The 22184-nt window shown below is 43.5% G+C and overlaps 1 protein-coding gene across 6 annotated transcripts in view; it reads left to right on the top strand.

Moving 5' to 3' along the window:
- Positions 1–22184, top strand: part of ST3GAL3 (ST3 beta-galactoside alpha-2,3-sialyltransferase 3) — a 194271-nt gene that overhangs the window by 127103 nt on the left and 44984 nt on the right. For all 6 annotated transcript variants that reach the window (XM_063343468.1, XM_063343469.1, XM_063343470.1 and 3 more), the window contains 3 exons: positions 4661–4724; positions 12915–13010; positions 17655–17841. In XM_063343468.1, coding sequence (XP_063199538.1) covers positions 4661–4724; positions 12915–13010; positions 17655–17841 — 347 coding nt within the window. The remainder of the gene's footprint in view (positions 1–4660; positions 4725–12914; positions 13011–17654; positions 17842–22184) is intronic.

The following is a 22184-nucleotide window of genomic DNA, read 5'->3' as shown; positions in this document are numbered from 1 at the left end:
AAACTGTGGCCACTGAATGGTTGTTGGATGATCTACATAAGACACGTTTGGTGTTTGAATGCAGTTTCCAGTGGGAAGTTTGTATTTCACAGGACATGCAGCTAATTAGCACCTGCTGGGCTGCCTGTTTGGCAGCTGGGAAGAAGCCAATGATTAAATGCTTTCCGAAGATGAATTTGCCCTTTATCCGTACTGGTTGGGGGAGGAGAGTGACAGGGAAGTGCTTGGTTTTGCCTGTGCTGTTCTGTTCCTGCTTGCTCAGTACATCTGAAGGATTCCATGGGGAGTGCGAGGTAGTCGTGGTACAGTGCTGCCAGCTCTCCTTGCCTGGGGAAAACATGACGTAGAGCTGCTGGGTATGCGGGAGCTGCCTCCATGCCGGCAATAAATGGCAGGTAATAAGTTCTACTTGGTCTGAGCTGACCTTTCATGGAGCCCTGCAGGTCTCTGCACTGTGCTCTCCACATTTCGTGTTTCTGGGCATATGGTGCCAAGACAAGTCTGCTGGGCTGATTTGCTGGGGTTCTGCATGGAACAAAAGTAGCTGAAACTTTTCCAAACTGGAAATGGCCCTCAAAGAACGAGAGACCTGTTTGAATGGGGATCTGTCTGAGCTAATGAGTTCTGTTACACCTGAGCTGGCCGTGTGCCTGGGCCCTGGAAGCGAGAGGGGAGTGCACACATACCAGTTGTTTGTAACAGGAAGGATTTTTTCCTTTGTAGTATTCAGAACATGTATACTCAGGTCCCTCCTGGCCCCTCCTTGGTGCTCTAGTGTACAAGGCAAAGCACACCCACCACTGTGTCTGTTTTTCTCACTTGCCAAGCAAGAGGGAAGTTGTGCCTGGGCTAGCATTGTGTCTGCATCTATGCTATGGTTTCTTCACGACCTGGGTGAACCGTCTGCCAACAAAAATAAATAAATCAAAACAAATTGTTTGCATAGCTGTTGGCCTGATAAAGCAATCTTTCTTTTAAGCGTGGTTCCATGTTAAAGCCATATGCAGCTGGTGCCTTTTAAAAAAAAATAAATCAGAAAATAAAATGTATGGATTAATGGAGAAGAGCTGACAGTTATCGGGAGCAAAATGTGCTCCCCTGAAACACTGATTTTGGATTGCTGTTCTTTGTTCTTTGCTGTGTTCAATGCAAGTTTGTCCCAATCATGAGCTCTGTCCCTCTCCCTTAAGAATATGCCTAGCCCAGAGAAACTCGCCATCCTGGGTGCCAGCTGTTCCCACTGCTGTCCCACCCCAATGGAGGGGTTTGGCAGGTGAGGTGCAGCGTACCAGGTCTGCTGCAGATCAGATTTGCTACTAAATCAGTCAGTGGTTTCCTATAAGTTGTTTAGAAGTTTAGTAACAATGTATGGGACACCAAAACTGGTTTTGTAGCCTTTCTGCCACTGTTCTGTAGAGCAGTTTTTTGAATCTGCCCAGATGCTACTGCATGAAGATAGGACGTGTCCGCTATTGCTAGATCATGGGGATACCAATCATGTTGTGCATATGCTGGAGCAGTCTCGGTGGCTCGAGTCTTGAAGACTTGGCCTTTCTTTTATCCCTGCAAAACTTGCTTTCAGTTCTTGACACATCAGTGTTCATCCAGTGGCTGTGCACGAATCCTGTTACTTGAAACAGGAAGGAATTTTTCTTTGTAGCATTTGTAACATGCACTTGCACCCATTATTGCCACTCAGTGCATAGGTGTTTATGGCAGAGTATACTCATCAGCCATTCAATTTCTCACTTACCCTGGAGAAAGCATACTCCATCAATTACCTTTACCTAGTGCACCTGCTTTCCTTGTCCTTGATTTTCTTTGGTCATAGTCTGAACATAAACACTGCTTTGTGTCCTGCAGGTAGCTTATCTGTGATAGTAGTCTTTGCAGTGGGGATTTCAAGTGACCCTCCTTGGCCCAGCTGTGGTTAAAGATTCTGCCGGTGGTTCTCTATCGTAGTTATCTTCATTGTCTTGTGGAAGGTTGCAGATCAGCCACAGCAGTGTCTGCTGATCCTGCAAACCTTGCCCCGAGAAGATACAGAAGCTCCTTCTGAAGAAGGTCTTGTCCTTCTATCCTGGTGCCAGTGTGCAAGGTGCCAAATGCAAGTGCCCACCTCAGCAGCGGTGTAGTGTCCATCTTCCAGTAGAGTTCCAGCTCAGTCAAAAAGATCTAGTGCCTTTCCCCTGCCCAGGTCATTAGCTTTTCCTGTTAGTGCTTCTGACTTCTGGCGAGGATGCTAGACTAGACAAACTGCCACCTGCATTCCTGTTACGAGGTTATGAAGTACTTTGCCTTCTATTGAGCTTCATTCAGCAGTTTTGAATGGTAACGCTGTGATTTACTCAACTTCCAAACCTCTTGGATGCCATGTGTTGTTGGACTGTGGGGGCTTCTGAAGAGATATGTCCCATTTGGTCATTCATAATCTGTACTGAATGTCCTATGTCGTTGTTTGTTTTGTTTGCATTTTCTCTCTGGATAATGGGAATGGGGAGCATCCCCATCCCAAATGCTGCCATATCCAGTCCTAAGGTAGTCGTATTTCATTCCTGAGCATTTGCTATGAAGGCATTACTAATTAGCTGTCAAGATGAGAAAAACACAATTATTTGAGTGCATTCGTCAACTGTATTCCTTTAATGTGCTTTTTAATATAGTATAACGGATGGTCTGCAAGTAATGCAGGATGTGAACTTGCGGGTGGTAGAGCAAACCTGGCATAAGAAAAGCTTGGTAGATGGGAGGTTGCAGCCCTTGACGTGTAATCCTTTGATCTCTTTTTTGAGAGTGTGGGAAAACAACCTCAGTAACGTATACTGTCCAGTAAAAGTCAATGTATGAGACAGGCCAAGGAGAGGACTGTGGCATGGTTCCATCAGAGGTCACAACAACCTACTGCGGTTTCAGCAGACTTAAGGAAATAGCATTCCTGTTGGAGAGGGAGCCTGCTGCCAATGCGTCAAAAGAAATTCTTCAGATGAAGGAAAATTAAACAAAACCACTATTTTGTTAGCAAAGTAAGTTGGTTTTACCCTACAAATTGCCTCCTTCCTTATTCCACTCCAAAATATGATCTTCTGAAAGTAATCACAGTTCCCAGCTTGTAATGGTTGGCAGGGGCTGTCAGTTATGCCACGTCAAAAACTTCCCCAAGTCTAAAAGTAACCGTCAGAGTTTTCTGTTTATCAGCTTTGTTTGTCTGCCTCGTGTATCTCACCAGCTTGTCACGTTCAAAGCTGCCTTGAGCTTCTGTGTTCGTCCCACACCCTTGTCCTGTAGTTTCTGCAGAGGGATATACTAAATAAGAACAGAACTCTTTATCTAAAAGGGACTCCCCTAACTGTGGTGATTACAGTAAGTAGTGTCTGCGAGGAAAACTATTTAAGTTCCCTGTAAACAATCACTTGGTATCAGTCGTCTTAATGTTCCTGTGTAATTTTTGAACTTTTATAAAGAAATTACTTACCTATTCCTTTTGACTGTTTTTTCCTAAGAACTTTTGAACTAGTTGACCAATATATTTTAGGGAACCATATGATAGATTTTTATAATCTCCCAAGGAAAGTGGAGGGGAGTAATTGTTCACAATCTTTTCCAGTATAATTGAAGCTCAGAGAAGCCAGAATCAGGAAAGGGAAGTGATTGAAAGTCCATATGGATCCAGGAGGATTCTGAGGTCATGCAAGAGAAATCACTGAGGGTCACCAGATAGATAGAGGCTATACCTGACACATGAAATTTGAAAATAATTAAGTGGTAGTAGAGAATTTCAGGGAAATATTATGTATGTTTGCTTTGTTCTTATGCTGCTCTGAGGCATCTGCTTAAGGCCACAGTTAGAGTCGGGATTTGGAGACAGATGGACTTTTTGTCAGACCCAGTACAGCCACTCTGAAGTTATTTCTTCATTTGTAAATCAAAACTAGCCAAAGCATTGCTGCTTCTTGGCCCTGGATGGGCCATGGTAAAGAAGTTTGGACCTTTATGGGGGAGAGAGTGGAAAAATTAGGGACAAAGGACAAAATTGAGGAAGCAAATGTTCGTAGTTTGTAGAATTATTTATGTGTAATCATTGTGCTTCTACCATTTGTAGAATTTGTATTTAATTTACAATTTGTATTTAATTTGTGTGTGTGTCTACACTTGCGTAACTTATACCATCTGGTTGCTGCGGCGTTCACTGGGTATCAGTGTAGGTTGTGGTTCCATGCGCATTTCTTTAAGCAGCTGTGATGGTTTAATTGGATTCTACCATGAAGAACGTCAGACTGAGGAACTGAACCTAAACTTAAAGTAACCCAGGAAAATAAAAAGCATCAGTTTTAACCTGTTACTGTTCCTGCATCCAGTTCTCTGCTCAGCTGCATAAAACCACTGCCTTAAACTGTATTGCGTTTGTTCCCTGTCACACTCTCTGTGCAAGGCATTTGGATGGACGCTGCATCAGAATTTGGCATATAACATGTCTTTGCAGCCAGTGTGTGAAGGTCATAGTCCAGAGAAAATAGGAATATGCAAGTTAAAGTGTTTATTCCTAATGTGAACCTTATTTCAGTTCCTCCAAGTAACTGCTTCAGATGCTTTACATCACTTTGGTTTTCATTTCCATTAGAAGTGAGAACTTGCTCTTAATGTCTTGTTCCTTTCTCCACAGATAATCTGATCAAAGCCATCCTGTCAGCAACCAAAGATTACCGTCTAACTCCAGCTCTTGACAGGTAAGATGAGACCTTTTAGAATAGAAGGAGTAGAAGTGATTATTTTCCACATGTCCTAAATAAATGTTGCTAGATATTTTTGCCAGAAATTATTGCCAATAAATTTGGCTGTGCTTTGGAGGCAGATCAGGAGCTGGAAACTGAGTCCTCTTTCCAGTAAATCTGCAAACTCTGGAGACCTCTAAGGCAAACAAAAGTAGAAAAAAGCATTTACCTTTTGACTATTTCCTAATCTTTTGTTTCATATGGTGTCACAATACACCCTCTTGCCCCTTTTTCAAATAAGTTAAATAGCAGGTTTTCATTAAATACGTTATTCTTTTTCAGCCTTTCTGACGAAGCAACAGGATCACAACAAACTTAGAGTGAAAGAAGGGACTGGCTTGTTTTAACAATGTTTCACTGATACCTCCCTCTTAAAGCAGGAGTGTGTGATTGTGCTGGCCAAGCCTGTGCCAGGATGCGATATCAGTCTCCTGGGTCCTGTGGTGTTTGAATTGATGCCTTTAGAAGAAGCTCCTTTGATTCTTTAGTCCTATTGTAGAGGTTGCTTCTGAAACTCACTGGCATGTTTACGATCAGCTTCCCAATGACAGTCTTTTAGTCTTTCCTATCCTTTTCTGACATTTCTTCCCTTTGCCCTGCAGTTTCAGTTTAGTGCCAGAGTTAGTTTAGAGGTGGTTCCTTTCAGAAGCTGTCAGAGTTTTTTACTAGGATGTGATCTCTTTTCAAAGTCCTGGTACTATTCCTTTCCAAGCAGTGGTGCTGTGTTGAACCCAGGCTAACAGCACAGTTCTTGCTTTCTAAACATATTGGGTTTATTTCCTGGCCCAGCTCCTCTCCTGCCCACTTTTCCATGACAAAGTTCATAAGCTTTTCCAGCCTTTCTTCCACATCTCTCACATTGGTTATAGATCTTGCCTGCTGTAGTTAGAGTTGGGAGTTACTCTCTTTGTGAAAGTTTATTCTTAGGGGTTTTTTTGCAATCTGTGTGCTAATTTAAGTTGCTTTGAAGTTTGCCTTGCCTCACAGCAATGCCAGATAGGGTTAGCCTTCAGAGTTTGGATTAATTTGAGAAATGATGTCCAGAAGGCAAAATCATTTTACAAATGACCTTCTTAGAGATTTTGCACACAACTCAGTCTCACCCGTCTGGGGTTTATCTCAGCTCCGGTTGGAGAGTTAAGATTTTAATCTGTTGAAAAATCCACATATAGGCTCTTTCTGAAGGTTGCTCATGGGAAATTAGTGTTAATGACATAGAAGGCAGGTAGAAGATTCTTGCAGGAAAGGTTAATGTAATTGTGACTCTTGCTGCTCACCTGTTTTTTGCGGAGTGGAATGTGGTTTGGGTTTTGTTTTTTTTTTTAAAAAGTAATTTCTTAGGAGGTTGTGAAACAGCCACTGTAGCATGAGCTGCTCACTTTGGTGAGATGCTCACTTTGGTCCCTGAGATGTCAAGTATGAATGAGACCTAATGAACAAGCTAGAATTTATTTCTGTAGTATTGCAGTAACAAGGTATGGTGGTGTGTATGCTTGTAAAAACACAGGTATCTTGGGAGAATACTGTTTTCCTGGGAACTTCTGTGGTAAATGCAAAGCAGTGGAGTTGCTTGTGTAGTACATATGCCTCACAGTCAGGTGCCTCCCGTAGCTTTTCCAAGTGAGCAGGTCTTGGAGAGAAAGGGTAAAAATTGAAGCTGGTGTGGGAGAAAGGGAGAAGAAAGGCTTGGGATAGCACATCACAAAGTGAGAGCCTAAAGCAGTAGATGGATAGAGTTGCAACAGAAGGGCTATTACAAGAGAGAGCTTGGGTACTGTAGGAGGTGTTAAGGCTACCTCAGTGCTGCTCTTGGAAACCTGCTTGGTGAGTAGGGCATGGATGAGGACTTGGGTATGCTTCCCAAAATGTTCTCCAGCTGTGATTGTCAATGAATTACAGTGCTGGCAGTAGCGTCTGTCTGCCATTTCGGATTCCAGAAAAGCTGATGGAGCAGACTGATGAGGGAAGGTTAGGTACTTTCTCATCTTGTCTCAGGCTCAAAGCGGAGCCCAACAGTTTCTCTGGCAGCTCCAGTGTGCTGGCACCAGGACCTTGAGGTTCAGCTCACTCCCTTACTGCTCACTAGTCAAGGAGAAAATCCAGACCTCCCCCCTTTGCTCACCTCCTCGGAGCAACTGGAGAGGATCTGACTTAAGGGCTGAAAAAATGCCTTATTGTGAAAGAGTTAGGTAAAAGGCGCAGCTAAAGTCTGTGAGGTACGAGGGGCCAGACTAGGAGATGTTGTGAACCCTTCCACTTGGAGGCTCTCTGAAGTCTAGTAGGCTGATTCTAGCAGTAGGGAAAAACTCCAGGTTCACCTTCTTTTTAGGATGGAGTTGCATCAACGTTTTCTCTGTTGGCAAGGCAAATTTACGAAGCTATCTTTGCGGCTGCTGCTGCCTGCTCTCAGACTGTAGCTCCCTTGCCTCTCCTTGTGCTGCTGCTATTTGAAGAGGGCCTTTAAAGTGGGTCACTGAAACAATTCCAGTTTAAAAGTTTTTTTCTCTTAACTCGGGTCATTCCAGTGACCTCATTTACAGAGCTCGCCTCCCACTGAAGAGTTACGTTGGCACAGTGCTGCAATGGCAGGACGAGAGGCAGAGAGGGCTGGGGATGGGTGGGGAGGGTGAGCGCTGCCGAGGCTATTGAAGCAAGTGTTCATGTAACCACACGCTGAAATGAATGCAGCTTTCCCAGGGGAAGGGTGGGAGAGGCAGGAGAGGTGAGGTCAGAGCAGTGCGTGAGAGCATAGGAAGGAAAGAGGGGATTAGAGTTGTATGGTGGGGGATCTACACCGAGCCTTTGGTCTTGTCCCCGCCCAAGCTTCTCCATTTCTGTCTGCCTTCACAAAGCTACCCCTTGAGATGTTACCTTCGCTCGCCTCCCACAAGCCCTGGAAGTGAACTTGTTTGTTTGATTATCCCTGTGCCAAAAGGGCATCCTGATGCACCTTTTCTAACACAATGTACCGACATGGTGCTGAAATGAGGCAAACTCGATCCTTCCGGGTACGAGTACGCCTTTCATCATCCCAGAGCAGCTTTGCCAACTCACTCCAACTAATCCCGCCATTGTGAGTAGAGTTGTGTTAATAACTAGCAGCAGCTGGAGGGCATGTGAACAAATGCTATAGTTCACGCCTGTAACATAGTATAAGTGATGTCGTGCTTTCTTAGTTTTCTTCATGACTCCTTATTATGGCACCTTTGTGTTGAAATGCTTATAGTAACCTGCTTCTGCTCCAGGGCAGGAGGTAGGTAAAGCTGCCGTTGTGTTTGTGAGGGTAGTTGCAACTCATCTGTGAGCTTTTCTGGAGAAGACTGGAGATCCAGGGGATTTTAGAATTAGTGTCATCTTCCTTCAGTGCTGCCATATCTTTCTTCCCAACACGGATGTTGGTGGGCCTCGTCTTTGACACTTGAGACCTCTCTTGCCCTCTGTTGGCTTTTCCAGGCCTGGCATCCCTGGCATTTTCACTGCTTGTTTTAGTGGCTCCTCCGGTGGCCTGCCCTTCATTCTGCAAATTGATCAGGGCTTAGTTTCTTGCTCTATGGCTCTTCTGCTGGCTGCACTGTGGTGGATTTTTGGGTTAAAATTCTGCGGTGGTGACCTGCAAATTTCCTATGAAAAGACATAAATATAAAAGCCTGACTGACCCTTTTGTATTGCCTCCAGGTGGTAATAAAGAAAAACTGAGAGTGAGTTTATAACCAAGAGGAGTCTTTACTAACACAGTATATAACTAACAAGTGAGGAAGGAACTTGATAGAGCAGAAGAGATGTGTGTGTCCTTCTGGCTTAGGCTGATAGCACCAGTTTAAGTAGCAGCAGCGAGATCAAACCAGAATATGCTAAGCCTCCCTAAGCATCAGTTACCCTAAAGATGTGGTTTTTTAATCATTCTGTTATATCTTTCCTCAAAGCCTTTAGTTCCAAAGTTGCGTAAAGGAAGGCTTTGTGGTTTTTCTCCCCTGACAAATCTCTAAAGTGCTTTGATAAGAGAGAAAGAGGAAGTAGCAATTGCCACAATGCATGCATATGTTTACAGTGCTATATTGTTCAAGAAAATCTGTGTGAATCCCAGTTTTGGTGTAGATGAACTCAGCCTCTGAGCATCTTGTGTCAGAGGCTGTACATCTGGCTGCAGCTCCCAGCTTGGGGCTTTAGGGAAAGTCTTTCTAGTGTGAAAAGTCCATGACCCTCCTTCATACCACCCGGGTAGCAAACGAACCTGGGCTGTGTCTGATGTGTTCAGTCCTTGAGCTCTTCTGGAAAAGAAATACAGCTTTGACATACTATGTAAACAAACAAAAAGGCGTTTGCACACCTCTTAGTGGAGAAACAATTGAGCTGTAACTGATGCTGCCTGCCCGGCGTGTTTCTTCAGCCAGAAACTTGCCTGGAGCCAGCAGTGACTTTGCAGGTTTTCCATGCTCAGGCACCATCAGTCAGTGCTAGCTGTGAAGGAGCCCAGCTACGCTGGTGCCAAGTGTCCAAACTTCTTGTTGGGATGTGAGGTCAGGTGCCTGACATCCGTGATGATTGCTTCCCTTTCACAGTGCCATCAGCGTGGTCCTGCAATCTTCTCACTGTCCCACAGGGTGACTGCTGAAGCTGGTGAGACCAAGCTAGCTCGCCTTTCTGTCTGACTCGATCAAAACGATCTGGGCTGCCCAGACTTGATGTACATGCCTGATGTGCAGAACCCAGGCAAGGTCCAAGACTCACCATGTCTTCACCATGTGCACCTGAAGAAAGCAGTCTGCACCCGAGTGTGCAACAGAACCTTCCAGCTTTGCGATGAGAGTGGGCAGAGTACTTTTGAAGGAAATTTAAGAAAAAGCTGGTAGAAGATCAAAAATTAGATCTTGGTGTCCAAAAGATGCTAATTAAAAATCTGATCTGCAGAGGAAAAAGGAGTCCACATTTAAATATGTCAAGACCACCAGGGTATGAGAGTGTTCATACATGAAGAAGGGCAAAGATGATTTAACCAATCAGTTATGATGAGTAAAGGCAGAACCATTCAGTTAAGTGTTTGTTTAATTTATTTGGGTAAAGATAGAATGATGTTGTCCCATTTTAGAGCAACAATGAAGTACTTTCTGTATTTTTATTAGTAACTGTGAGAATGTTAAATGACAATTATATGTCTTTTTAAATCAGTAAGCACTGAAGAGTATTTAAAGAATTAAATAAAGAATTCTTTTTGTTATTACTGTTTGGTTTTTAACCCTTCATGGAATGTTGGATAGAACAGCAAATGTTGTGCCATTCCTGGAGAAGTACAGGAGATGACAGAGAGGTGGCTGTAAGTTGATTAGCTTGGCTTTGCAGGAAAAATCCTGGAAAGTTAGATCTGGAACAGAGCTAGGATGGTAGCATAATTGATGTCAGTTATCTTGGGTTTTGTGGAAATTAAATCTTGTCATGTAGATGAAGGTGTTTGTTTTTTTTACATGAGCTAGAAGCTTGATTGGTGAAGGTGACCTTCATGAGAGAGGCATTAGTTATTTGTCTCATTATATTCTGATTCTACATTATATTCTGATTCTACACAACACCATTGTAGGCACATCCTTTTTAGGAATGGGATGTATCACACAGTTTTAAAAAGTTACGGTCAGGGTTGAGAACTAATCCTTTACTGACACATCTGGTGTAATCCTGTTGGCAGGTGTTGACAGTGGTTAAGGCCGATCTGGAGGAAATGTAAAATTACACTAGGAAAATTTGCTAGAGCCACAGGCTGCGGAAGTATAGAATAAGAGGAGACTGGATTAGTCTAGACCTTTTCATAGGGCCCTTTCTGAGCAATTCTTTACTGGATCCAAATCAAGAGTCAGGCATCTCAGAGGGGACAACAAATCGTGTTTACAAGATGAGGATTATATTCTGCAAACCAATGACTATAAAAAGACCATTGGAATGATATACGTAAAATTTCTGTGTAAAAGGGACCCTGCTTTGAGCAGCTTTAGCTCCGCATGCTGGCCTTCCAGAGTCAGTGCTTCTGAGATCTGGGGAGAAGCTGAAAACAGTTCAGAGAGGTGCTGCGAACGTGACTCAAGATCTAGGAGAGCTGCCATACCATGAGAGATGTGATGCACTCGCTCCAGTTTGTATGGTCAAGAGAAAATTAAGAATGGGCTTTGATCAGTCTACAAGTACTGTGTGGGAACAGGGCCATGAAGAGACTCTGCTGGAACAGCTTTGGCTGGTGGAACTGGTTCTTTTATCTCATGTGCAGCGGCTCACGCTCACCAGGCTGACCCGTGACTGATTATCCACCTAGAGGCAGATGTTTACATACAGTGGTTTGTCAGTAAGTGGATCACATGCAGATGTGGAAGGGACTGCTGACAGTAGATGGTGCTTTAATTTAGCAGAAAAGGGAAGCATGCGATTAAGTGCTTTTGAGGCTGAAACAAACACATCTGTATTCAAAATTGGTAAGAGCTAGTGTCCTAACAGTAAGTGGGAATGGGATAGAGAGGAGCGTCTATAACTTGTAGCCTTTGTATTTCTGCATGGCATTCTTCAAAAAATAAAAATAAGAAAAGTCATAGCTAGGAGATAACTGAGTAGAGAAATTACAGTATTTCACCTGGCAGTCTGTTGTTTAGGAGGTCAAACTTGTCATAATCAGCAAAAGAGCGTATTTTCATCTGAAACTTCTCCTGCCTAGAACTGAACTATATCTTCTTTTCCTCCTGCAGCACTTTTCCTTAAAGGTTTTGACAAAGCTGTTACCATCTTTGTCACTGGGTTGGGTGTATCTGGGGCTAACAGTTTCTCTTCCCTCCTTGCCACTATGTACTGCCTGAACTAGGTCTTGCCTCTGCTTTCTCCTTTTCACCAGAACATTTGTTTTCTGTGCTGTTGTCTATAAAGCTCTTTCTCTTTTGCCTGTTTTGATTATCACAAGCATCCACAATTCTTCTGTCCTTAGGGACGCAAGCTAATATCTCTGTCTTCTTGAGGAGGTTTTTTCTTTTGGAAAGGCTGGGACCTCTGGCGCAACTTATCTGGGCTGGGGAAGCCGTTCCTGAGGATTTCTTGGTGCTGTTAATTCTGTGCATATCTCCAGCTAATGGCTCTGTCAGCGGGGTAACCCTCAGTGGTTTGGCTGAGGCTTTGAAGTGCACTCCAGCCCCGCTCTGCAAAGACAGACCCCACATAAGCAGAGCTTTCCTCATACTGGCTCTTTAGTCTGATCTTTTAGTCTGATCACAGCGAGGACAGCCTAGAAAAGTCCAGTCGACTGTGCCTGGGACTAGAAAGGCCGCCTAGCCCAGAGATCTGCTCCAAACAACTGATTGCCTTGGACCCTTTCCGAAAAAGGCTCTGCAGACACGTATTCCTTCAGTGAACTACCAGAGATGGAGGCACATTGCCAGAAGAGCCAGCTGCGTTTGGGATTAGATGGCTGGAAAGAAGTCCTCTCTCTCTCTTCAAAACGAAATCACTTTTTAACATCTGCTGCAGAGAGTTCTCGTGACTAGTGGTTCCACGAGAAACTGTTCTCTTCCTTCTCTTTCCTGTTTCTTTGTTAATTAAGGTTATTTTCCTTCCCCTTCCTCATCCATTGTGTCTCCATATACGTTTCCTACTAGACAGGAGGGGTGGTGGATCCTTTTTCTATCCATTTAGTGTTTTTCTGTCTCCTGAAGTCTCACAATAACTGCAGCAATTTTGCACTCAGCAAGGTGAGCACACCCCAGATAGCCTGGCAAGATCCGCCTGCACTCAGAAAGTTGCTTGGAGAGAGAACCTCCTCACTAAGCCTTTAGTTTATTGTTATTTCGGTGCTAAATGAATAATGAGAAGGTTTAAGTAAACAGATGGGTTTGATTCAAGCCCATCGTACCAGGGATGTGGGGGGAGAGGAGCTGCTTGTCCTGACAGCTCATCTCATTAGACCACACGTGGTGTGAGGTGTTGAAAGCAGTTCGTCACATGTAATGCCTGGGCATGATCATGATGGGGTGAGCTGGGGATCGAGTGTATCTCTGTCTTCCCCTTAATTCTTAATGTTCCAAAAAGTTTCTTGTAGTTCTGAGATAGATGCAAACTAAATACGTGCAGCGCTGTGTGTTTGAAGCTATGTTACAAAAATCACCTCTTTCCTCTCTTTTTCCACAGTCTCAGCTGCCGGCGATGTATTATTGTGGGAAATGGTGGAGTACTTGCAAATAAGTCATTGGGGTTAAAAATTGATGACTATGATGTTGTTGTCAGGTGAGTCTTTGTCATCATAGTTTTGTTGTTGTATATTCAGTGTCTGTATCAGTTCACATGTGCAGGCAAAGGTTAAACCTACACTAGTGACAATATCTATTAGTATGGAAGTATTAACTAACATAAAGGGGAAAAAACAAAGAGCACATAAGCGTTAGTTATAAATTGTGATCACATCAAAGGGTAAAGGCACTCCTCAAGCATTCCATTTTCCACAGCTGTTTGGGAACGTGCTCTCTCCTATGATCCCACTTGAACCTTCTTTTCATAGAATCATAGAATCTTCATGGTTGGAAAGGACCTTTGAGATCGTCGAGTCCAACCATACACAAACCAAAAAAAAACCCAAAAAAAACAAGACAAAAAAAACCCCACAAACCACCACAAACAACCAACCTACAATCTCTGCCACTAGAGCATGCCCTGAAGTGCCAAATCTAGATGTTTCTAAGAGGTGCTTCTTTTGTGATGCCCTTGGGTGGTGAGGGAGTAAAACCTACAGTTAGATCTGCTCCCAGATACATCCCATAGGTAGCTCAGAGAAGTATTCTTGGTCATACATGTGTAGCATTCCCCGGCACCCACACTTCACGTGATGGGAGGAACTAACAATGCTGCAGCATAGTGTCTTCGGAAGCAGTAAACCTCCATGAGTGAGGACACAGGAATGATTAAACACCTGTAGGTGCACCCTAGAAGCTGTGAATGCTTTGCTTCTGTCTCGCCGTGGATGATGATGTTGAATAAGGGAGCAGAAGCAGAGTGGCGTAGGAGTGGAAACGGCCACAGTCAAAGTTAGGACTTCCTGCTTTCGCTCAGGACCTGGATCATCGCCATCTCAGAATGCCTGAAAAACGTGCTGATATGTGAAATCACAGGTCTAGTCATAACTCTTAGTAATAAATCTGTCAAGTCAGGGAGGTGTTCTGGGTGACTGGAGATTAACAAACATAATACCTGTACTAATGGAGAGTGAGAGAGAGTGTGTGTGTAGGAGAGAGGGGGGACATGCTCTAGGGAGCTACAGACTCATTAGTCTGACTTGAAAAAAATGCAGAGCTTTATAGCAGGTTCTGAATCATGAGTAACAAAATATTACAATGATAAATAGGAAAAGAGGGATAAACTGCAGTGTAAGTTTATAAAAAATGGTTTAACATAGTCTAATCTTTTTTTTTTTTCCCCTTGGTAAGATAACTGATTAAAGGGAATGTAACTGATGTCATCTCTGAACTGTAGTCAACCATGAAACGTGGTAGCAAATAGCAAATTCTTAGTGAAGGTGGAAGAAAGACAAGGATTAGTAAAAGAATTTCAGGCATAGAGAAGATATCATTTAGCATGGTCTCCTTTCTCTCCCGTGTGCTAGTAATGGGCATGTGGGGAAAGAATAGAATATACATAGAGTAATAAACACCCTCTAACTCTGGACAAAAAGACCAAGAAAAGATCCCTTTCAGTCCTTTGTTCCTGTGAACGGTTCCCTGCTTCTTCGACAGTGCTCTGGACACAGGGATGACTGTTCAGAACAGGATGAAATTTTTACAGCCCTTCTCCTAGTTCGTCCCACTATCAGTTGCTAGCAAAGAGCTCTTACTGCTCGTCATAGTCTGGTGGCTTGCAGTTATTTGAGATGAAATAAAGTTCAGTTATAGCCTCTTCTTAGGCTCAGGCTGTTCAAAATGTAGCAAGAGAACAGTTTCAATCCATCTGGACTAAGCCACCCACTAAGATTTACATCAGAGAGTCCACTATTTAATTTCCAAATGAAAAGTTCAACCTTTTCTCTCCGCATCAGTAAATCTAAGTCATTTTGCAAGCTGAGAGGATAAGAGGGCAGCTAAGCACCTGTGCTGTTTGTGGGATGGATAAAGGAGAGAAACGTCAACTGTAAAGGTTAAATGAAGCCAGACATTTGGATGTGGGACTGAGGAGGTGAGACCAGACTTCTTAAATGTATCCAACTGCTTCCTTTACTCCTGGAGAAGTCCCTTGCGTATAGCATCCTTTCTCAAGGGTTGCAAAATTCCTCTGAAGGATCAGATTTGGGACCTAGGAGGTGAATTATAAGGGAAAAAATGTGGTACATTTGTGAAGAAAGGAGTCATCCAGCAGTGTATGGAGTTTTTTGATGCATCGTGTGTTACCATGTGAGGATGGCTAATTGCAGCAAGAAATTTTGATCTTTTGGTGAAGAGAGTCAGATCAGCTTTGACAGTTCTAAAACAGCTTGGAATGAGTTAGTTACTGGGTTTGGTTTTTTTTAACTGGATATTATCAGATTTCAGTGCAGACGTTATTCCCAGCTGTCACACTGTTTACCTGGCAGGAGCTCCTTGCAGCAGTCAGTCATGAGTGCTCTGAAATGCTTCCTTAGAATAGATTGCAGACAGGGGAAAAACAAGTATGTGTCAGAAATTCCTGGTTAGAATGAGCTGGGGATTCACCTGATGATGATACTTTAGTGATATTTGGGGGGGCTCCTCATGGTGCTTGGGTTAGGAGTTAGCGTCTCTAAGCACCCTGTGGCGTCAGTACATACAGAGACAGAAAAACATTCTGAAACGTCTTATGGAGAACACTGCCTGTCCATGGGCAGTACAAGGTGGCCTGGCATCCTAATTAAGGTTTTCTAATATTTAGCTGTGTTTATAATCACCAGCGTGTCCTGCCTGAGAAAGGGTTCAAACTGTGTGGTGTGCACCTTCACGAGCACAGGTTGTGGCTGCCAGCACTTTTCCTGCTCCATTGCCTGCGCTGCCCCTGGGGCGCTGCCCCTGGGGCTGACAGTGCTGGCTCGTGAGCAGGACTCCAGCGCTATGACTCCATCAGCAACTCACATTCTGGCCCTTTGCTGGAGACCCGAGTTCATTTTACTTGGGAATATGGTTTGTTTTGTTTCCTGTCTAGGTGCAAAGTAGGGGTCCCAAGTTTGGGCAGCTTTGACAAGGTAAGAGCAGCAAAGCAGCGAGCCCAGCAGCTGGGGGTGGGGAAAACCCCTGCCAAAGAGCTACACATGGACATTTGAAACAACTGCAGATGCTGACCTTCCCTCAACTTCAAGAAGACAGATGAAAATATCGATAACTAGCTTTCTTTACGTAGTACTTCATTGTATTTATCTCCGTTACCTTTAGGGTCAGGTGCTTTTACATTACGTAGGCTTGTCTACCCCAAAGAGACATGACACCTTGAAGTTTAAATAACGTCCATAGCAAAAGTGTGCGATGTGTGAACACGCAGCCAGCAACAGAGGAAAAAGCAAGGGATGAGGCTGGCTGGGAGCACTGTTTTTGCAGGCAGTCGGGTCCAGATACCTCGAAGTCAGGGTACAAAGCAAGGGCTTATGAACCACAAAAAAAAGCTTCATCTCCTGTATAAATTGTGACGTTGCTGATTCTTAAGTTGGTTTCCCTTTAATATTTTATTCCTAATGTTTAAGTATTTTTACTAAAAATACATAGGAATTCATTCTCCTTAATTCTGAATAGAATTTCAGATTGTAGACAGGGATTTTCTTCTACTAAAAGGTTTCCCACCTAAAATGCATACCCAGGCTGAAAAAGACAAATCCAGATCCTCATTAACATTCCTACATGGCAAAATTTGCAGTCCATAAGCACTTTCTAGTATATTGAACTACCCCAAGTCAAGAAGGCTGCAATAATTCAAGCAGGCAATGCTGTTCCATCAGGGACTGCTGTTTGTCAGCAATATTTGTATTCCAAGTTACTTGAAATTTCCTCAGCTTTGGGTTTATAGTTTTGAATAGAAGTTCTGAATAACTTTAATGTCATGAAAGCCATCATTGCTGTTGATGCCAGAGCAGTTTGGTTTTTGAAGGGAAAAAACTTTGTCCCCAAGGGGCATTTTAAACAAAAGCACAGCTAAAGACATAGCATTCCCTTAGAAATCAGTATGCCCAAGAGCAAAGCTGTGTGTCTCCTTGTGTGTTTTCGGAATGGGATGCACTTCCACAGCAGAAACTCCTCTGAGTCAGTGAGACCACAGTGGTGCTGAGCCTTATCCCAGCTGCACAGCCCAGCCTCTTCCTTTGCGTTGGCATTGCAGGGCAGCTCACCTTCTGGATGGGCCACTTTGGGGGATTAAACCAAGTGGAAATTGTTCTGTTGTGGTTTTTTGAAAATTATTGGCTGGCTTAGTTCCTTAAACAATCTGACTGCAGGTAAGATAAGAAATGTAAGCTCTGGACTGGGGTAGGAGCATGAGACCAGTTTCAGTCTGCTTAAACTGCCGTCCTCTATTTCAGCCCAACCTTGCAGAATCCGAGTAAGATATCCCGAGAGTGATGGGATGTTAAAATATTAATGTCTAGTTTGTAATTCTAAATTTGCAAGAGCAATATTTTCCAGTTTCCTTTTCCAAAGCTTCCAACCCAATTTAAATCACAAGAGTGGATATGCAAAAATGGTTTGCATTATATTCAATGAAATCACATATACAGCTTCTAATTAAACTGTTGCCGCCTGGTGTAAAGCTTCATAAATGTTTGTGAGGAAGAACTGCAATAGTTAAGGAACAGCTGCGTACAGGGAGCTCTGGCCTGGCAGTGATTGCTATATCCTCAACATGCACGAGTGTAAGTGGGAATCCATGACAGTGTCTTGTCTCGTTGCCCTGCAGGCTGAACTCCGCTCCAGTGAAGGGCTTTGAAAAAGATGTGGGTGGCAAGACAACTCTCCGGATCACATATCCTGAAGGTGCAATCCAGAAAATGGAGCAGTATGAAAAGGATTCCCTGTTTGTTCTGGCGGGATTCAAATGGCAGGATTTCAAGTGGCTGAAATACATTGTTTACAAGGAGAAAGTGGTAAGAATGCTGTCAGCTGGCATTGTGAAGTTCACCTAATTAGTGGGCAGACATGATATCACAGTCATATTTGCCACGTTTTGGCCTGAAGAGAGTTCCTCTGTGTGTCCAGCTGCACTTAGGTGAAGGCTTTTTTACCTCCGTGAACTTCAGTTTTAATTAAAAATGCTTTACAAAGACATCTCTCTGTAACCTGACCTTGCATCACAGATGAGGCTTTCTATTCAAGATTATGTTAGTATGTGCTATGAACAATGACTTTAATTTTTATTTATTGTAAAGAGCGTATAAAAAGATCGACTTTTGCATGGATTTTATGGACTCTTAGGATTTAAGAGCAGAGGAAGGAAAAGAGCAATGGCAAGGGGAGGAAATGGGAGTTTGGGGATAAGGATGTGGTGGCACAGGAGTGGAGGAGGACACAGCAGCAGCACAACTTGTTGAAATGGCTACAATCCATGCACTTAATGTAACTTCTTGAATAGCACAAGACATTATATTTTTCTCTCTTATTCCTGTACTGAGATTCATGATTTGTGTTTGGCTAAAGTATCATCCGGAAGAACAGTATCAAGTCTAATTTAAAACCATTGAAATGGAGAATCTACTGCTTTCCCTATGTAAGTATTTTGTCCCAGTCGGTTCCATTAGTCCCCTTCTGAAGTACCAGGGACCTGTTACTAGTCAGAGTTGTTCTCTGTAATTCACTCATCCTAAATGGAATCAGGTTGTGATCATTGACTTCTCATTCAGTGGATGGCTCATCTTTATCTGTTGTCATGAAGTCCGGAATAAATGGCCTCTATTTGGGTGCAGTTCTTGTTTTACAAATCTTGTATCTCAGTTTTCAAATGTTCTTTAATGATTTTTCAACAAATAACCAGAAAAATGGATTAGTGTTCAGAGGGATGGGTTGTTATATCATGTATTTGCAGACGAAGAGAGGAGGTTGGCAGCTCACAGCACACAGAATGAGACAGTCTGGAAATATAATTGCATGTAGTTGTTACATAGATGGCCTTAAGGGCGCATACCTTGCTCTTGTCTCACACTGGCACCAACTTGCAGTTATTTTCCTGGTACCAGACACATGAAGTTACCTGTCAGCCTCTGGGCAAGCACAAGTGGACTTTCGTAACAAGAGTAATTGAGTCAAAAGTAATTTTCTTTGGTTTGTGTCACGCTCTTGTTCTTCATTCTGAGTAAGGGAAAGCCCTGGCAGCGTCAGTGCCCTGCAACTTGAACACAGTGGTAGGGACTCCTAGTGTTTAGCTTGAAATTCAAAGGATGGATTGGTTTCCTTGAAAACAAATTGAATTTCCACCTGATGTTTGCAGTCCTGTGGCCATCACTGGGTTCTAATGTGGTATCCCGTGCTCCTGGAAGGATGCAGCAAATCGTTTGTTAAAACTTGCTTGGAAGAGTGGGGAGAGCGATTGCAATAATCTTAACTGAGTGCTTCAGTGCCCAGCTTGGCAGAGAGCAGAAAGAACTTGAGCTTCTTGCATTGCACGTTACTTCAGTGCTCTTGTGGTTGGCTCCTTATCCTTCATTTCTTTGGAATAAACACTCATTTTTTTATTTTTTTTTCCAGTTCTTTCAGGTGATGTTTTCCAGATACCTTAATTCCTGTTGCTCTTTTGACTGCCTGCAGTTGATTCATCTTTTTCTTAAAAAGCGGTGCCCAAAAATATACAGAGTACGGCAAATAGAGAGGAGCAAACAGCTACTTCACTAGCCTCCCAGTTCTTGTTCTTTATATATCCACCGCTTTGTCTGCCTTTTCCACGGTGGCATGGAACTGAAGGTGAGTGTCCAGTTCCTTGAGACTCCGGGTCTCAGGAAGAACTGAAGAGCAGCTACCTCCCCAGCTCCGCACCCTGCGTTTCTACCACTGGCTCTTCCTGCCAAAGAGCAGCACCGTGCACTCGTCCCTACTGATTCTTTCTTCCAGAGCATTTCTTCAGTGTGCCAAGTTCCTCTGGCAGAGCTTTCCAGCATACCTGCCATTCTTTCCAGATTCATGTCCTCTGCAATTTAATAAACATACTTTTTACTCCATCATCCAGGTTCACAGTGAAAACACTAAACAAAGTTGGTTCCTAGGCAGACCCCAAAGCAATAACATCCTTCCATTTCCACAGTGAGCCCACTGAGAACTCTTCCTGGATAGTTTTTTGGCCACTTCTGAACTTGTATCACAGTACTGTCATTAATAACATTTTCTGGCATGTTTGTGAAAGTGATATGTGGGAAGCCTTACTGAATTCCAGTTCAAATCATGCTTCTCCCCTATGATACTTTTTTCCTGTATGAAGAAATACAGGGTTTTTTTCAGTAATGATTCACTCTTGACAAATCCACCTGGGTTGCTACTCATCTTTGTTATTTTTTTCAAGTGCTTACAAATAATTTAACTTGCTGAGAACCGAAGTCATAAATCAGCTCCGTTCCCATTATTTGCCTTCTTAAGGCTAGGCACTACTCTTGTCCATTTTTTCAGCCCTTTGACACCCTACCTGTTCTACACAAGTTCCCAAAGGGATTCATTGCTGGTTTTGAGGCTGCTGAGCCAGTTCATTGAATCCTTTAGGATGCAGTCCAGGTGACTGGAAAGCATCTTTCTTGTCCTCTCTAGTCTGATCTCTCTCTATTTGAGGCTGAGATCTTGCTGTCACTGGCTTTAGCTGCAAGCAGGTGGCTAGCACAGCTGCTTTTTCTAGTGGAGACCGATGCAAAAAGTGTTGTCTCTTAGCTAGAAGTAGTGACCCAATGGAGAACTAAGAGTGCTCTGGGAATAAGGCGTAGGCGTCTGTTTGTTCTGATAGTGAGTGGTAGTATTTTTATCAGTGTGTGGTAAGTTCAAAATGACAAATGCCTGCCCATTGCTCTCTGTGGAGAGTTTCTGTTTCTCTCTCAGATGATTTGCCAGAGAAAAGGGAGTTTCTTCCTTTCCTGGATTGATCTAAAGGCACTTGCTGCTTGACCTAGGAGCCACTGTTGCTTATTCCTTGTCTGAGATTAGGCCTGTCCCTCTGCAAGACTTCATCCCTGCTGCAAACCGGCGGTCTGACCTCAGGATGGAGATAAGGGAAATTAAGCACCCTGCTAAAGAAATGACTGCTGTGGAAGTAGACACATTCCTCAAAAAAAATGGGCCAAACTCTGCCCTCTGTTTCCTTTGCCCCTGAATGTGGATGGCAGCTGTGTCCACAGTAGTGGCACAGGTGGGCTGTGAGACTCTGAATTCCTTTAGACACTAGACCTGGAGCTGCTTGGACCTGCTTTACCCAAGATTCTGGGCCAGGTAATAGGATCGTTACTTAGTCCTCTCCTAGGTAAGCGAAATCAAAGGGAGTTTATCTGTGAAAGAGTAAATGAAAGGCGAATGGCTATTTATTGCTGGGGTCAGTGGTCAGATAAGCTTATTGTCCCTGCAGCTGAGAGGGATTTGCTCTGTGATATGTTCGTCTTTTGGCAGCACTTGCAAACTGAGGAAGGGATAAGTACTTTGAAGAGAGGAGGATTTTCAGGAGATATTATAAGGAAAAAGAATCAGTGTGGTGCGGAAGCAGCAGCAGAATGGTGAGGCAGAGGATTTGATGTGTTACATACAGTCTGGTGCAATAGCCTTCCAGAGATCAGAATGATACCTCCATGCCCTGGGAGACACTATATGAAGAAAGAGGAGCACTGGAATATGGACCAAAGAAAAAGTAAAAGCTCAGGTCCTTTTATTTCACACTAAACTGGAACCATCAAAAAGCAAATAAAAACTTGACAGAAAAAATTAATCTAGATAAAGGACAGCTTTGGCTAAATATTCATACTGCATTAGCAGCAAAATGAAGGTAGTCTCCGTCACAGAGTTCTGGATGAGTTGGCACTCAAAATTGTGAGTCTGGTAGCAATTTAGGGCTGTACTGTATCACTGGAGTGTGTTGACCTGCCTGTAAGAAGGGGAAAGGTGGGTGAATCAGGGCAACTAAACCCCTGGTAATCTAATTTCAGTCATTTGTCAAGCATTAGAATAAACTGAAGGAGAAAATAATTGCACTTGTTGCAGGTAAATGGGGAAAAAGGAGTGTGGGATGGAGAAAGGTGACATGTTCAGCCGAGGGGAGGATTGCACCATGCTGACCTAGTAGGTCAATGTGCAAGTGAAAGGAAGTGGGTTGGAGTCCCACAGCCTGCAGTGGCGGGAACCCATGGTTATTGCAGAAGGGTCACAGATGCGAGTCATTCGTGTGTCTGTGGTGACTGGTCTGGCAGGGCTGACTTGCAGTCATTGCTGCAAGAGCCTGCTGACACTTCCAGGCACCCCTCCTCTGATGAAACGGCTG

This window comes from Chroicocephalus ridibundus, chromosome 8 (genome assembly GCF_963924245.1).
Source record: "Chroicocephalus ridibundus chromosome 8, bChrRid1.1, whole genome shotgun sequence".
NCBI lineage: Eukaryota > Metazoa > Chordata > Aves > Charadriiformes > Laridae > Chroicocephalus > Chroicocephalus ridibundus.
This window is presented reverse-complemented; position numbering and strand designations above follow the sequence as displayed.